The 18,003-nt window shown below is 42.0% G+C and overlaps 2 protein-coding genes across 4 annotated transcripts in view; one reads left to right on the top strand and one right to left on the bottom strand.

Annotated features, from left to right (window-relative positions):
* Positions 1 to 4,399: 4,399 nt before the first annotated feature.
* Positions 4,400 to 18,003, top strand: part of LOC131887883 (uncharacterized) — a 17,020-nt gene continuing 3,416 nt past the window's right edge. For all 3 annotated transcript variants that reach the window (XM_059236609.1, XM_059236607.1, XM_059236606.1), the window contains exon 1: positions 4,400 to 4,572. The gene's annotated coding sequence lies outside the window, so the exon portion shown is untranslated. The remainder of the gene's footprint in view (positions 4,573 to 18,003) is intronic.
* Positions 10,143 to 11,739, bottom strand: LOC131887886 (zinc finger protein 501-like). Its single transcript, XM_059236612.1, has one exon. The coding sequence runs from the start codon at positions 11,629 to 11,631 to the stop codon at positions 10,240 to 10,242; it is 1,392 nt and encodes a 463-aa protein (XP_059092595.1). The 5' UTR covers positions 11,632 to 11,739; the 3' UTR covers positions 10,143 to 10,239.

The raw sequence follows: 18,003 nt of genomic DNA, 5'->3' as shown, positions 1-18,003 counted from the left end.
TCACCATTTCGTTTCTCTCATCGCTTCGATGATTCACTGACGAAAATGATCTGTTTTAATTTCTTTTTAGTACTCTTTTTATTTGCACGATTTAACATTTATCATATTAAAAGGCGAGTACCTATTCAGAAATTAGCCTTAAAAATGAAAATTGCGATGAAATTGTATTGAAAATTTTGAGGTTATCCCCAGTGCTCATTTGGGGAACTTTTTATAATCTTTCGAGCGCTTTCAAATTAGGGGGTTAGATTAAAGTCCAAGGTTTGGTGCCTCTCAAAAAAAAGAAAACGTGGCTTCTGTTTTGTTTTGAGGTCTTCAAACGCCTCTAAAAGGGATTCGAAAGATTGGTTCACTCTTCGGATATAACGAGAAACAGTTGGCATTGAGATGTTCCCTGAACTTCTTTGGGTTACGCCATTCTTGAGAGTAGACAAATAAAAGCCAATGACTCTCATTGAAAACTTCGCAGACACAATCATCGTGATACCTGACTCAAGTTTGAATTCCTCGTGGACACTTTTCGGAAATAGCGTCTGGCAACATTTCTTCAGAGCGAGATAGAACCCCTTGCTAAGCCATGCATGACCTTCTATGTTATTCCTATATTTCAAATCCTGTTAGTGGAGTCACACTTGAAAGGTTTTCTTTACTGGAAGAGGGCCCAGAAATAAACAGGATTGAGTTGGGCAGTGTGACCACATCTGGAATCCGCGATTGGGAACAAGAGCCTGTGTCACTTTGATTAGGTTGAAGCTCAATGGCTCGGAAAAGGCTATTAGGAAAATAATAGAGTTTGGAACAGACTTCGGAGGCAGAGGCGCGGAACATCAAAGAGTGGTGGTCCCTGATGGAACAAGTTTGGAAACGTTCTCTCAATCTCTCCCAGAGGAGTGAGAAAGTTTGCCTTAATCACATAATCCACATTGACTAGAAGTTATAGATTTGATTTTATTGCACACTCAATCGTGTCCCTGCATATTTGTCGTTTCAAATTGTGTTCAAAAATCTAGTACCACCTTCTCATGGTGGACTACTACTTATTTTCAAAAGCAATTAGGTTTACGTTTCTCCGGAAAAAAGGGGATTCTCTGAGCCAAAAAACAAGCTCTTTGCAGAAATTGTAGGTGCGTGCCCAAGGTTCGGAAATGAATTATTTTGCTTCTGTCAGACCTGTCGGGCCTTAAAGTCTCGAGTAGGCCTTTCAGGCCCATTGGGTAAATATGTCTGTTGGGCACTGACCCCATTTTTGTCCACCCAAAATCCGCTCACCTTGACTGGCATGGGAAATCCAATCCAATAAAGAACTTTTTCCGTGATGAAGATGAAACGTCCACAAGAAACGTTATCTATACCTTGGAGATAAAGGTGAATTCAACCATGGTTTATCATTTATCAACTTGGTTAAAAATGAGCCAATTTTTGCTGCATTGTTCAGGATGAGTGGGGCCCGTAGGCACCCAAAAAGAGAACCAAAAAGGACAGCATGTTGGCTTTTATCACACACAGGGCAATGGCAAGTAGTTTAATTGCCATTGTTGATATTCAATCTGATCAGATTACATAAATAATACAAGTACGATATGGGTACTTGAATCATGAGTTTGGCATAAACTATGTAGGTGAATTTTGAATATTGCGAGTTCTTATTGGATTTTTCGGCGTTTCAATTACGACAAAAAGCTGTTGGAGCTACATAGAAATAAACTATTTCTTTTAATAACCCGAGAGCTCCTAGGTCGATATTTTCGTCAATATGCTTCTCATGCGGATCGGCCATTTAGCTTGAAGGACCTCAGTTAGGGTTCTCAACTTGAGAAAAAATAACTACGTGCGAGCAATCAAATATCAAGAACGAATCTTGAAGCAACCCTGTGTTCGAGTCGTAGAAAGGCAGGGTCACGCTTTGACACTCGGTTAAGCAGTTTTGCTTTGCTTCTGTACCTCCTTTTGCTAAAGATATGAGCCGTAGCTAAGGCCCTTTAAGCTAAAAAGCTGCCTTTCCGGTTCAGTACACAGGAGTTGAAAGGTTTTGAATCACAAATTTCAGGAGAGTAGGTTTTATTTGTTTCTGTTTGTTATTATTCTGTTATTGGAGTCTGTTAGCATGAAGTAACGTGAAATCTGTTTTACTCAAGGTACATCAAAAACATTTCAGTAATTTAGGACAATTGACCAAGAGTCGCAATGAATCAGTCAATTCTTCTTATGGATCTTCGTATGGATTTTAACTGTCTTGCACTTTTGACACCAAACAAATATTCTCCTAGAATCTTTTGTAGCCTTTTTAAGATTATTTTTTATGATGCTTGTTTGCATTTTTGTCATTTTGTTGCATTTGAAGTGCATCTTTGTCAATGTCTCAATGCTCATTGCAATTTATGAGTAGCAGTACTAATGGAATTTAAATGATTTTGGAGATTGCCATTTCTCTCACCAGAGCTTCAGTTAGAGAGTATAAGTCTCTCCTAAAAGTGCAAATAAATACTATTTCCATTGCTCAAGTTTTCCCAGAGGATGGCCGTCCACTAGACGCTAGTACACAAAGAATTTGAGCTCTTTGGAGCCAATCAAGTATGAAGTCGCCATGAACATGTCAAATGACTGAAGCAAGAGATCTTACTCGAAGAGATCTCTATCACCACCTTTGCTATTGCAATGCTCGTCCTTTAAGATTAACCAAAAGAACACTACCGCTAGCCTCACATCATCCTGATTAGCATAGGATTAAAGCGGACCGAAAATGTCGACAGTCAAATAAGAATCATGGAAAAATGAAATGGTCAATGGGCTCACTTTCTCATCTTGGCCATAAAGAAGGTAAAAATGGTCGTGGACCGACAGTGAAAGTCCCCTTTCTATCCAGCTTTAAAAATGACTTTTGGAAAAATGAAGTGACAAGCCGGTCTTCGAACTTTTTGATATCAACTGATTGAATTGATAAACTTGATGCTTTTGAGGACAGGAATTTTGAGGGCTAAAATAAAGTTTCTTTAAACTAGGCTGTCATGAGCCATCATGGTCAAGCCCATCACGCCAATCACTATTCCTTATCAAAAGCTTTCCACGTAAATCTAACACTCTATTTTTAGAGATAAGTTACACTTATGAAATCCACCGAATAGATGAACAACCCCCCAATATCTATCTATCTAGGCGGTACGTTCTAATTAACCGAAAAAGTCAGTTTGAAATTTATCTATCTAGGCGGTACGTTCTAATTAACCGAAAAAGTCAGTTTGAAATTGGTTTTCGTCCATGAACGAATTCCAAAGCTCAGGCAGGTTTGTTACCCAAAGAGCTAAACAAATCTCCACGTTTGCTTAATTAGGAATAAGCAATATGATTTGCCCCCAGGTTGACATTTTCAATCTCAAATTGGAAGAGAGTTGATCAGACTGACGAAGATTTCAATCTTTTTGACAGTCGCTTGGATGAGGGTGTTTTTGAGTCATGCATCAGGGGACCAAGAATGTGGTAAAATCGAAGATCCCCATTAAAAGGCGACTCACTCACTCTCTCTCTCTACGTTCATTTTTGGAAGGCTCGAGGCAGAATGAAACGAATTCTTGATATCGGATAACACGCGAAAAACGATACCCGGCTGGATGGACCTGTGGAAGCTTCCAAAAAGTGCGTTTTTTTGTCTTCCTTCCTCACCCCACAGGTCTGCAGAGGGCGCTTTTTATGGGGAATTAGTGGGCAAAAAATGCTCGGAGGTTTCCCCTGATCTGTCAGTTAGTCTGGTGGCCCACTATTGCCATACATTACATGACAATTCGAAAAGCCACATGAGTGCTCGGAGTTTGGTCGCTCACTCACTTATTCTCCTCGTCTTGAGGCCCTTGGAAGATCACGGGATAATTTCCGAGGTGCCAGACGAGAACCTATCCAGGAGAAGAGGGCGCAGAAAAGACCCATCAATTATCTAATTGCCCACGGAATAGAACACCAGTGAGTTTTGACGATCAAAGCTAAGGGGCGCGAAGGACTCGGGCGAATTCGGCAAATCTTTCTAGACGATGACGGCAGACCGTTTGACATCGATTGGGGAACTTCTGAGATGACATTCGCCAGATAAGGCCAATTTATGGGCAATGTTTCTATCTGATAACTTTAGTGTTCAAGCCCTCGAGAGTAACTTAGCAACCCACCACCTTCAAGTACGCTTACACACTGCGAGTCTTGCGGATGGACGTCGATGAGTTTTTGCTCATTCTAAAGAAGAAAGTGCTCGGGTGTCGAGTTTCCAAAAATGCCAACCTTTCATGGCCCGCCTGAAAACGGAACATAACCATAACTTATCTCTTATTGGTTTCGAAATCAAAGAGCTTCTAATCGATGGTATTCCTTCAAGGCGAATCAGCTTATGATAGTCACCCTGAAGCAATGTGCCATAAACAAGTAAAATTGGCGCTATCCACGCTAGCGTTGTCTAAAGATGGTATGTGAATGGGAATCATTTGATTGAGAAAGCAAGATATCCTCATGTGCTGACGCCCATTTGTCTCCTGGAACGGCTCAATGGGTGGATTCGACTGAGAATATGGTCTGATCACCATGGATAATTGAAAAGTAAGGCTCACAACGATAGTAATCTTCGGTTTCAATAAACCCCTTTGCGGAGGCCGAGTAGAAGAAAATTGGCCACCAGGGAGGTAAAGGTATTTGTGAATGCCTTTTGGACTTGAAGTCAGGTCGTTCGTGTGACATTGGTTTACCCTGGAGGTCATACTTAGGGCAAAATATCATGCTGAAAGACCTCATTCTCAGCTTTGCATCTGTCATGGCCTCAAGGGGTCATTTTTCTCTTCGTTTCCATCTTTTCAAAAGAAAATCTGACAGTGAATTGGAATACAAGAAAACACATTTGGCTGCTAAAGGTTGGGTGTCATCCTATTTGGAAAGATCCTTCAACGTAAGGCAGGGCTGGATGAATCCATCTCCTTCTGCACCTGTTTGCCTACTCAAAGATTAATGATTTCGAGCCCTAATCTTAACTTCCGTACACTGAAATCCAGCTGACAGATCACAGATGTGTAATACTCTCAACGTGTTGATTGCTCTTCATTTTACGACTTCTCTCTCTCCTGGAACAATCTCCCATATCTCGATATAATTTTGAACTTTCAAACTTCTGCTTTAAAAGGTGTCAACGTTTTAAATACATCTTTGGTGGGAGGAAATCGGTATCCCGGAGGTTGAATTCCCGTGCCGGGCAAAGGAAAAAGGGGAATAACAAGGAAGAGGAGAGCAAATCTGAGATGGAGGAATCCATGAGAGTTAGGCAACATTACGGGTGAAAACTGACAACTCATCCCCTAAAATGGATCTTTTTCCCCCTCGCGTAGACGGACTGCATACTCAATGAATGCTCGTGTAATGGTGAAGCTATGTGTATCCAAATAAGTGAATGAACACACCAAAGGGCGGATTGTTTACCCTTAAGCTCTCCACAATACAAGTCGAAAACGAGAATGACTCGCCCTATGGAGAAGAAGATGAATTCTCAAAGTAACAATTACCGGTACATTTTTATTTCATGTTGACTTTTTCATTTTTGTACTCTTTAGTTGGCAACTGGAAAAGAGTAAGGCATCCTGAATATTCGATGTCTAATAAGAACGACTTGATCTCCCACCCTATGTAGTCCGGCCACGGATGTATCAAGGAGGCATACATAGCAATCCTTCCTATTATCTCTGTTGGCCCGAACTCCCCCGCGGTAGGCCTTTGCTCATCCAAACCTAAGATTGATGTGTCATGATCTCAATCAAAATGGTCGCTGACCCACTATGGTCTTCGAAAAACCTGGAAATCATGCAACCGAAGTGACCTTTGCTGTTTTCTTGGCTACAACTAATTGCCCGAAAACTGAAACGAAATTTTCGAATTTCCCTATTCCTGCGCCTCCATTAAAACCCGATTTACGTAGACATTCCATCCCAAACGGAAGGATACGAACGAAATCTTAGCTGCATATCCTACTTTCCCCATACCAGCCAGCTCTACTGATTTTCATAAATCGTGACCATGAGGTAGCCCCACCACGAACTACTCTCACTTGGCGGAGAAGTTGATTTGGCTTCTGTCACTTATTAATCTTCTTTTTTTCCTTCCAAGATTCAAATCCCATAACGACCTTCATCAAAGCTCGCATCCCCCTGTTAAGTATGCTCTGTGAAGCACACATGGAAGACCTGGAATTCCACTAAAGGGTGTCAAATTGCATATTCTCGCTCTCTTAATTTGAGGTTCTAACCAAACCATCAGGAGCGGCATTATCACAGATTATCCTAGAGTCTGTTGGTAGTGGATTTCAGGTTCATTGAAACGTAACCGAAGGAACATTGTTTTCCTCAATCTTCATCCGTTAATGTTGGATCAAAGTGTTCGTGCCAATATGAACATCTTTTCCTCCATGCTTAAGGCTCAAAGTGGGCTCCTGTGTTTTTCGATATCTTTCTGATGGTTCGCTTTTCAGAGGATCGAAAAATACCAATGAGCATCATATATATAGGTATAGTCGAAATTCCAATACATATGACACTTGGCGACCAACCCTGACAAGCACTGCCCATAAGATAAAACAAACCTTTATGAAATGAAAGAAGCTAAACTGTACTGAAGTTACTCCTCTAGCATTTTCTTTGGTGAAGATGATAGGGTTTGGATCTTGTGCTCAGTTTTTTTCCCGTACAAAAGCACTCTTTGTGCGTGATGCTTCTTCCTGGATACCAAATTCACGACTTCAGACCAAGAAAGAGCGAAAGAAACTTAGCCGTTGTCGATTGGACTAAAAAAGGTTCCAAGCACTTGAATCGCTTAAATTGGAGCGAGACCATGTTGAATGAGCTCTTTTTGCTCCAATCCCGAAATATCTCATATTCTGGAGTCTACTTTTGTTTGTGCCCATAGAAACAGCTACCAGCCAGGTCCCAATGAGTATGTATCACCCTGTGTTGAATATATGCCAACGTCATATGAATGGGATGATATGACCCAATGGGAAGCCAAAAATATCCCATGTCACCTAAAAATGCTAGGACACGGACTTTTAGGGAGGTATGCGGTGCATCGGTGTCCTCGACGTGTATGGAGATTTACACCACATTCGAATGTTGGAAAGTGTGTCTTTTTCTTGTTCGGGTAATGCCATGTGAGGTTAGGAAACCCTTTTGGCTGGGATGGCATTGTCGCGAGCTAGCAATAACAATTGAGTCACAAAGCAAACGGCAAATGCTAATTTTCCCGCGTAGGATATTCAGGTCGAAGCGATGCCCTCCGCAATCATAACATTCTTATGCCGAGGTGTTGGGAGGACCTCTATTCTCGTCCATGTGAGAACCTCTGAAAGCGATTTCCCAGCGCACAGAGGGAGTGCAAGTGCCACACAAAAAAAACCTCTTTTCATTGGAATGGTTTACTTTGGGACCTGAGCTTGGCGGGTTCCGATTTTGGTCGGCCTAACTGCGACGACCAGAATGACGGCATTGGTATAATTTTACGAGAAACCCACATGCTCATTCATCAAGAAAATGACTTTCTTAACCTATGCAATTGGGACAGTCCAACCACGAGGGCCAACGTGCTTCGAACATTCCCGAGTCAAAAGCCTGTTGCCCTTGCCAGATTGGGATCCATGGTCGACTTTCCAGGCTTAGGTCATCAAGCAATGCTTGAATTTAAATACAATTATGGCCACCCATGGTTCTCGTGGTGAGTTTCTAATGGCAGTAGGAAAAAAGTTGCCATTCAGCCAAGTGAGGCCAACAGGGTAAAAGACTCTGTCTCGTTGAACTCCATTTCGAGTTGTAATGTTGGTCTCCCGTAAAGCTCATTACAACAACGTCAACGTTTCGTCTACTTGTGAAATAGTTGGCAATTTTGAGGATCTGTGGTTTTCAATTAAGTTATGCTCGAATCATGGTTTAGATGTCAAAATTCAGGTTGGTTTTGGCTCGGGAAGTGATGAGTCAGGTTCAAGACCTGATGCGTTTCTGACGACACGAACACACGTGAGAAAAGGAATTATTGTGTGATCTTTGGCGTGGAGGTGTTTTCAAAGGTTACGGGTAACTTTTGTCCGGATATGAAAACCACGCTTGAAGGTTGATGCACTTTTCAATTAGACTGGATCTAAATTTTTAGTTAGCACTCTTGGAGTTTTCATCACCTTGATTAATTTATGAGAGGTTATGAAAATAAAAGTGTACATCTCAGTAGTGATGTCCAGTTGGCTCGGACCCGAAACCCGACTTGGGGTCTGTGCATCTTGCCAAGGTTGTCAAGAAACTAGCAATAAACGAATAGATAATGTCTTAGCGCTCTGGCAAAGAAAATAGCTCTGATTTCTTCAACAGTCATCAGTCGGTACATCTCTAGTTTGAACCTTGATCCCGAGATGTCTTGAATTTTCTCATGCGATCCTTCAATGAGTTTCCTCTTCAGTTAGTCGAAATTACATGTGATCAAAGTCAGGCCCAACCTAAGGTAACGTTATCTCACGAGGTCACCCTCTAACCCGGGATCTAAACCACAAATCAACCAAGTCAATGTAACTGTATTTGCAAACGACTAAGTAGTAAGAAGTACCTACCTGAAATGCTGCACTGTTCGGACGGGCTCTTTCTCTGTTTCGAGTAAGATATTCCAGAACTTCTATGTCCATTAGCAATCCGTTGTTGGCCGTCCGTGAATCATGACCCGCCTAGGGCACAATCGAGCCGAAGCTAGGTGCCAAGAACAACTTCTTCGTATCGACGATAATCTTGCGAGGATCTGTCATGTTTTTTGTGCTTGTTAAACCATCGCTTGACAAAGAGAGGTTTGAGCTTCCTTTGGTTTCAATGGATGGAAACAACATCCACCACCACAACAACAACAATAGCAACAACAGCAGCAAAGTATTTCTTGGCTTGACCAGCAGTTATGCCAATCTGCATGGGATGACAACTGCGCATCTCTCTTTTTGTGGCGTCTTTTCTTATTCAAATGTATCATCTTGTTCGTGCAGACCGAAATAACTAGCTTTTAAGGCGTAAGAACGAAAAATCGTTGGCTGTTTTGTCCGTCTTTGAAAAAAAAAGACTTTTTTAAGGCTGTTAATTAATTCTAGAAAAACTACTCGCACACTTGAGCTCTATGAGCGCTGAAATGATTCTTTAAAAAAATAAGCTTGTGCGTTGATTGTTGACGTGAAATGCATAAACAACTGTTGTTCACGCTGATCTGGAACATTTTTTGGTTGAAACCTGGAGCGAACATTGCCCTAAAAGATTGGGAAGATGTGGTTAAGCCCGAAGGTAGTCCAGTCAAATTTGCACTCTTTTTTGGCAAATAAAAAAGAAGAGACATCGCTTAATTTCTCGTTTCCTTTGTGGGTTTTGCAATCGTTTCCTTGAGTGTTGCTCATTTTGGCAAGAGCATTCAAACTCTGCTAATGGATTTCAGTGTTTCCCCACGTTTCTCAGTCACTCGGGGAAAAATAAAAAAGGCCTCTCGAACTTGAATGGGCCACTGATGTGATGAGAATGTAGAGATGCATTTTGCGTGCAAGTGCAAATATTTTTTCCCAGTCTCTGATAGGGCCGCTAAGAGGCCCTCACTGAAACGTCATTGAAATCATGAACTAACGCAAAGCGAAATCTCCATTAACCTATGTTCAAATAGCGTCATGAGCAAAACTTGAGTTTTGATCCGAGAAGCGCACTCGAAAAAATAGAAACATGTCTTATTTTTGTGATTAGGTTCCCTTGCATCATGTATAAATACACAGTACACCCTGTGTGAGTAGGGGTAAGCTTTTGAAGGACACGCGGAGCTCAAGTGTCTAATTTTCTGGAAAATTACATGCTCTGCTGCCTTTCTCCCCTCGGTTGCCAGTCGTCCAGGCTCTTTAGGCGGATGGAAAAAATGAGCCCAAGACTAAGTGGGATTGTAAAATACTGAAAGAGTGGCGAGCGAGGAGAAGAGTGAATCCAATGGCAACTCTGTTATTCTAAGTCAACGTGGGTTGTCCTCCAATGGATGGGATAGGAAAAGGGGAACAAATGCTTTAACATTGAGCCAACGCCACCTACGTATAGTATAGGATGCGATTGCTCTTCATGTGGTAAGACTCAGAAAAGAACACGAAAGAAATGGAACGTTGAGAGATTCTGGGAACATTGTTTATGGAACACGGGTGAGGTAATTTGTATTTCTTCTCAATTTAGGCCTAACGGACAAAATCTGGCTAGTTCATTGGCAAGATTTTTTGTGGTGGTTGAGTTCGTACTTTTCATAGAATGCCTTTGAACAGTGGTTGCAGAAGTAGTTTTTGATTTTCGAGTGCATGCGTCGAATGTGACGGTCGAGATGGCGTTTCTCCACGAATGACGATTCGCACGTGGAACAATGGAACATGCGAGTATCCACATGATACAGAAGATGGTTCTTCAGCTCGGGCGAGGTGTAGAAACGCTTTTCACAATGCGAGCACTTGTGCGTCTTTTTGGAGGCATCCGAGGAATGTAATCGCTCAATGTGCTGCTTCAAGTTGATCAGCTGATTGAAACCTTTCCCGCATTGATTGCACTTGAACGGATTCTCGCCCGAGTGCGTAAGCAAATGCCGGGACAAGAATTCCCTTTGCAAGAAACTCATATGGCACACATGGCATTTGAACTTTTTCTCACTCAGATGGAGTCGCATGTGTCTTTGGAATTTATGTTTCACGTCAAAACTTTTGCCGCAGAAATTGCACGTGAATGCGCCCACTTTGTTCTCGTGTGACTTGAGATGCCGGTTCAAATGGAACTTGGAACTGAGCTTTGCCTCACAAATGTGACACGGGTAGAGTTCCGCCATTTTGGTGGTGGCCGAGGACTCCACGAGGGACGATGACGACGGAGACTTGTTCGGAGGGCTCCATTGTTGGTGGACCTTGCTTAAGTGGTTGCTGAGGACATCAGATCGACTAAAATATTTATCACAGATGTGGCAGTGGAATTTCTTCTCCTCGTGGGCACTCAAATGTCTCTGGAGGCGGCTACTGTATTGGAAGGACTTGTCACAATGTGGGCAGTGATACAATTTGGTCTGAGGGTCTCTCGAGATCTTCGGATGAATCGGTTTCGGACTCGCCGTTGCGTTCTCACCTTTTGGTGGCGACGGGTCCACTCTCATGTCAGTCTGCTGGCTCACCACCTCCTCAACCAAATCAGTCTCTTTGGCACTGAACAGAATGCTCTCGTTGAAATAAGTCAAGTCCGTGTAATTGAGGTTCAGAATATTTGCAATATCATCCTCGTCGCGATCTTCATCCGACCACACAGATCCTTCATTGGAAGTGGCCGAGGATGACGATGTTGGAGATTGATCTTGTCCCACGAGGCTCGGGAACATTTCCAGGTTGCTGCCAAGACTATCTTGGTGGATCTGACTCAGATCGAGATCATTGAGGACAGCCGCTCCTTCGGATAGAAGAAGCACTCGATCACAACCAGATTTGGCCAACACTTGATCGGACTCCGTCACTTGGCCCTCCAAATCGAGGCCAAGTTCATTGGACTGACCGGAAATCACTGTCTTTGGCAAGTTATTAGGGTTAAATATGGTGAACATCTCGGACGAGGGCAACATGGAAAACATCGTGATGGAAGTCCAAATCTCCCGAGCCCCCTCTTCCTTGGACCTGTGTGAGAAACTGAGCTAATCTCATTGGCAGCACGACGAAGAGGCACTCGGAAAGACGAAGACGAAAAAATCTTGTTCGGCCAAACCGGGTTTGAGCGCGCATTCGCGGTTAGAGATAAGAGCGAGCGCCCGGTCCCTGTCCGGCTTTTTCCTTTGCTTCAACGGAGAGAAGTCGACCGGTAAGCCGTTCAAATGGACTTTCCGGAGAGTCTCAACGACAATGCAATTCTGAGTGCCATTTTTTCTTGAGCTCTTCGCTTCTGAATGCAAATGAAGAAGGGACGAACAATCAAATAAATATACTTGCTCTCCGTTTCCTTTTCTCTTTCAATAGGCTGGAGGTGTTTGTGAAATGGCATAATCGTGGGATACTTTGAAATGCACAACATCTTGAACCAAGTCCTCATCTCGTTCACATTTTTATGACAAGTGAGTGATTCATGCACTTCGCCTTAACGAGTGCGTTGAAAGTAAGGTGAAAAAAATGCCAACCTCTTGGAATTGTTTTGTGGAAAGACAAGCCATTACCAAGAAATAAATACCTCTTGGAAAGAATCTCAAACATCCGGTGGATTAAGAAAGAAATTGGAAATAAACTAAAGAGACACCAATGAAAATATTACCGAACTTTTAATATCTAACGACTTCTTTTGACATCAGAATACCGGATTACCTTTTACTACATTCATAGCTAAGCAATTTCAATGAAGATTCTGAAGTCATTCTGGGACTTTGTTCAAATGATCGTTCCTAAAAAAAGATCGAGGACAGAGATTGTTTTCCTCATGAGCAAATGGGTGAGGAAGTTGGTCATGAGAAAATAATTCCCAACTCGCTTTAGTGATGGTATTCATTACAAGTGATTCCGGATGATCTTAATGGCAACAGACATCACGAGAATAGACGAGAATGCTGATGCCTCAGATTGTGCACCTCCAACTTTGGTGAAGAAATCGTGCCTGGAATATTCCGTAATGAGTCTTGAAAGATAAGGAGTACCCATGATGAAAGCAAGCATCTCCAGTTTGCTTATTGGATGTGATCACTCGATGCTCAGATTGAGCCCCTCCAACTGCAGTCCCAATCAGCGTGAATTAACATTTTAAAAGATTGCTATGGACCTGCTTTTTTTCGGAGGAATTGAAGAGAAAAAACTCGTGCTCAATCTTGCCAATTTTGGCCGCCGCTTGTCTTTGGAGAGCAGAAATGCTGAGAATTCATTCTCCATCTAGACTTCATCAAGATTCCTCGGTTTGTTTAAGGGGAGAATATTTCATATCCATTTCCAATTGCATTTCGGAGTGCCCGGAGGTCACTTGAGTTTGGCCGACTTTGTCAATGTCTCTTTGTTGTAAACACAACTTGAAAAGAGGTTCAGTCAAAGCAAGCTGAGAATGACTTAATCCCATCATTCCGGCATTTTTCCCTTAAGGCTCAAACCTTAACTCAACCCTAAGTTACAGAAAGACACGGGGTTCGGGAGATTCCCTAGATCTTTGTTTCTTTTCCCCCTAAAGTGATATATTACAACACGCTCGAGCATGAAAATAAGAGGGAAAGAACGCAAGATGTTGGTTGGATGGATGAAAATGCACAATCTGCATTCCCCGCCGTCCGAATTCCAACCAAGCCCACAATAGGGCAATTTAATGTGGCCTATATATAAGACGAAATGACCCCACCGCCACGTCAGAAGGCGATGTACAACCGTGTTGAAGGAGTCATAAAGTGATAAATGCATCGTAAAATCGACACCAACCGCTGGCCTTCCAACAGATTCCCCTTTCGTCTAGCATTGGCCAAATTGGAATCCTCGCCAGACGGATCTGTCTGTCCCCCTGGATTTGATTTGGGCTCTCGCTCGGCATTCCCGTCCTGAAATCAGGAATTATGTTAAGCTGGATCCATCAGAGAGGATCTTGAATATATGTGCATCTATTGTCGAATTCCCGCACATCTCTTGGATCACCCTCGGGTTCATTGATGCATTCTTGTACCGTGAGTTATGACCCTTTTAGAAGACCATGTTCAATTGTCCATTTCTATTCGCCTTCTTCCCTTGACTTCCAAAGCTTTGAATCCAACCATCCACTTATCTCTGCCAATTCAATTACAAGTATTTATTTGCACATCATCATACGTCGATTCTAAGTAAAGTAACTATTAACAGTGTGAAGTTGTGAAATTGTAAAAACTAATGAAATCAATGTAAGGTCTATTTTGTTTGTGTTTTAATTTCAAATAGTACGCCCAAGTTATTATAAGGGACTAATTACAGATTAAAAATGAAGCAATAAGACTATACCTCATATATCGAAAAAGTAATTAATCCAGTTATGTTTTTTTACAAATGCCAAGAGGAAGCCCATCAATAAACAAAATAATTGGGTATGATTCTTAATATGGTTTTTAGCATTGTGCAGCGCGATTAAAAAAACCATTTGGGATGTAAATCAAAGAGGTTTACATAACAAGTTTAAAGGTTTGAGCCGCCGTCCAAAACATCTGATTTTCAATATTTTGTTTGCTTTATTGATCTATTTGATCAAATATCACCTTTGCATGCATCAAATGCCAAGTTTTATGAACTAATGGCACATAAATTGAATCCCAGGCCAGCCCTTGGTTCAAAAGGTGAACTAGAGCGGCATATTCGTACTCTTTGTGTGACTAAATATTTCTATGAATTTTGACTTGGAGGGAATTTCATTTCCTTGTGTCAGTATAAAAATCGGAAAAAGTACTTGGTATTTGGTCGAAAATATCCACAAATTACATGTTTACAAAAAGTGCTCCAATGTACCCGATAGAGACACAACAAGGTTCTCCAGACGGCGTGGGTTCGAATCCCGCCTTCGGAAAAAATCACGTCAAACATTGAAAATCGTGCATTTATAAGCCAAAAATGCAATCAAGATATCAAAGTAATTAACATATGTTTGAACTTATCATGGGTGGCTTAACAGCGTGAAAGACGCTGAAACATGGATTTTTTTGACCAAAAAAACTGTTAAGATTTTTCATGACAAAAATGTTAAGCTAACTCGAACAAACCTCAACGATTTCACATTGCTGTCCATAAATTGAACGCTTTTGTGAGCCAACAAGAACTACGTCTACTAATGCAAGTCATTCAGTGAATCCTTGAATCATTATCCAAACCAATGCCACGAGATGCACAAATACATGTTGAAGATGGCAAAGCGCTTGATTAATGAAGGTGTTCAAACCCTCGGTAATGTACCAGACGTGTGTAGGTATACACTATATAAGTCCATACTTGTAGGAGTAAACGTCATTGGATCATTAAGCGTGTTCCTTCGAGTGCAATGCTCGTATTGATCCTTTTTAGAGCCCATTCCATCTTCGAATATGCATCTACCATAAGCACGTGCATTCATTCACCAGAGGAGGAATGGAGAAATTAGATGATCGGAAATAAATGGTTCTCTCGACTATTCGGGATTCCCATTGCAACTCCAACCTCCTTCATGGTGAGCAAAGTGGCAATTTCCAGACTACTCTGGATTCTCGGCACAAACGCACAAACACACACACAGCATAGCTGTTCCTCAGAAATCCTGGGACATGAAGGGAAGGCCATTACTTTGAAGACCGCGAAATGGTTCGACCTAATTTATCGCTTTGATGGCATACCGCTAATAAGTGATCCGGCGAGCGGCAAGGACTCGGCCAAACCAACATTGGCCAACTTCAATAGTGATAATATCCATTATCCAGAGGAGTGCCTATTGCCTTTTCTTATGCATTCAATTCTAGTACTACGTAAGTTCAAACAAAAGGGCGAGAAACACGCGTTTGGGGTAAGATGGATGAGTCAAAGGAGACTCTGATTCCGGCATTTTTGAGCTTGTTTCAGCCGCTCTAGTTGTTCGGCTTCACTATTTGCCGAAAATACGGGAAATAGAGGCTGTAGTAAAGAGTAGTATGGAATAAAGAGGCTGGAGTTTGTGCTCAGAAAAGGGTTTTAGGATTGGCCTAAATTTGGAATTCCTTCCGTTATGTGAGATTGGATTGGAGACGGATTGAATGAGAATTCTTGAAACATCCGATTTGTGGCGGCATTTGTTCGGGAAATTGAACGAATTGGGTTCATCAAGTATTCAAACACAGACACCGGTGAAATATGCAGATATTGTGTACCAAGGTGTATTCTCGTTCAATGACATTTTTCCACAAGAGCAAAACTTGTGTTAGGCATGTTTCATGTACGTAAAATAATCAAGTGATATAAGAGCCAAGAACTCATTGTAAAGGAGGCTCTGTGGTTCGAGTCTCTCCCCAAACAAACTATTCAAGTCTCTTGAGATGAATGGGGAATCAACTTAAAATCGCCACAAAGATCATAAATAATCGAAAACTTGATCGTCCATTCCTCTAACGCGGTGTATTTAATCCAGATAGAAACTTTATGCCTCACTTGTATGGTACTAGTTTCTTCACTCATTTTAGAGGCGGGTGAAAATGTGAGTGTTTCTTCGTGTGTGTGGCTGGCCGGAGCATTGGGATGTGGCAGAAATGAAAAGTGAACTTTCCTTTTGTTTTCCTAACTTCTCATGGCCAAAGGTAGGAACGAGGTACGAGCAACGAACAAGGTATTTTTCTTTCGATTTGGTGGGCGTCAAAACGTTATCAGGTATTCAAACAACAATGCTCTCCTTCAACAGAGTGCATCAATTTCGTTCACGAGAAAAACTTCGGAACAAAGACAAGAAAAAACAACGATTTGAGAACCCGTCATGTCTTGTCCGAAAAAGCAAATGAGACCAGGTACAACGTACAACATCCATGATGAGGATGAAAATACTAAAAATGCCTGTGCCAAGATCAAGCACGATGCTGGTCTAAAATGAGTGGGTTACTTCGTTATTTAGTAACTGAAAGAAGAAAAAAAAAGCAAATCTCAAGAAGGAGTTCCTTTACGTAACTAGCACGAGTTTGGTGATTAATCGATCCTCGTCAGACATTTCTTGATCAATCAATTCCGAGGATCTCGAAATGCCTCGAGAAATGAGGCATCTCGCTAATGGATTTCGGGTGAAGGCACAATTTTCATTATTAGTGAGTACTGCTGAATAGTGACCTGGCCACTTCGCAAGAAGCCGTTCTAAGCGAGAACTTATTCTTTTCTCCAATTCTCCAACGATTATAGGGACAGCCAACCAACCAGCCAATCTTTGGCCCCGAAGAATGGTGCCTCAGATTGCCCACCACCGTAAACAATCTATGTTATATCTGTCGGACTCTCTTTGGGTCGCTTAATTGTCTTACCACCTGATTCGATGTACGCACACCTATACATAGTACAAGCTAACATCAATCCCCCTTCCCCCCCTTTGCCCTCCCTCTGTGCGTCCCAACAGCTCATCAAATTCACCTTCTTACACGGTTTTTTATGATGATAATGATCACCATTTAATCACTTTTTTACGTGTCCACACCGTCAGGTGGGTGGATGCCTTGAATTGAACGACGATGAAATAAACACCTTTTCTTCCCATTTTCGTTTGCTTAGCGTGACTTCTGACAACTCGATTCGGAACTCGGAACTCGGAACTCGGAACTGACAACTGACCAGACGGACTTTCTCGAACAGGGCTGAACATCATAGCCTTGATCATAACGAACTACTTTTATTCGTGTAAGCATGACATGGGAACCCTAGCAAAATGGAAGCCGAACAATGGACTTGGCACAACTTGTTCACATTCGGTCATTGGCTAACCCAAGTTAAACCCAATTCAGACGTAGAACCAATACAATACTGACTTTGACACTGCTTATTGGAAAATCTGTTTGGAAGATGGGACGGCTGACTTCGCATTCCGGATGAGACTCAACCCTACGAACTACAATAAGACGTCTTTTGAAGAACTGGGCTTTTACGTGTTTTCTTAATTGTTGTTACATTTTGTTGACCGACTTGTCCTCTTTGGCTGATTCCAAAATAAGATGTTAACCTTCAACCAATTGCCCTGGTTATTATATGCCTGAACACTTAGGGAGTTGAGCAGACCCAGAAATACATCTTGGTGGCCTCCTCCCTTTTTTCTCCAGTCTTACTTCCTTTATGGAGCCATAGATTTCTAGACACTGGATGTCGGACGTCCGACCACTTGGCTGGTAAAACAGTACATGGATGGTCTCCTGGTAATTGATTACAAACCGGTTTATTTTACTGTTTAACCAACCGAGTGGTCGGTCGTCCGACATCCAGCGTCTAGAAATCCATGATGGATCTCAGTACGTACGAGGCGTTTTCAAAATCAAAAGGCATGTATTGCTCGAATCAAGAGAATGTGAATC

This window comes from Tigriopus californicus, chromosome 10, assembly GCF_007210705.1.
Source record: "Tigriopus californicus strain San Diego chromosome 10, Tcal_SD_v2.1, whole genome shotgun sequence".
NCBI classification, from domain to species: Eukaryota; Metazoa; Arthropoda; class Copepoda; order Harpacticoida; family Harpacticidae; genus Tigriopus; species Tigriopus californicus.
The sequence above is the reverse complement of the archived record's forward strand: the minus strand, read 5'-3'. Positions and strand labels throughout refer to the sequence as shown.

Coding starts and splice junctions, on each gene's coding strand:
- LOC131887886 (XM_059236612.1), bottom strand. CDS start 11,631: ATGTTTTCCATGTTGCCCTCGTCCGAGATGTTCACCATATTTAACCCT.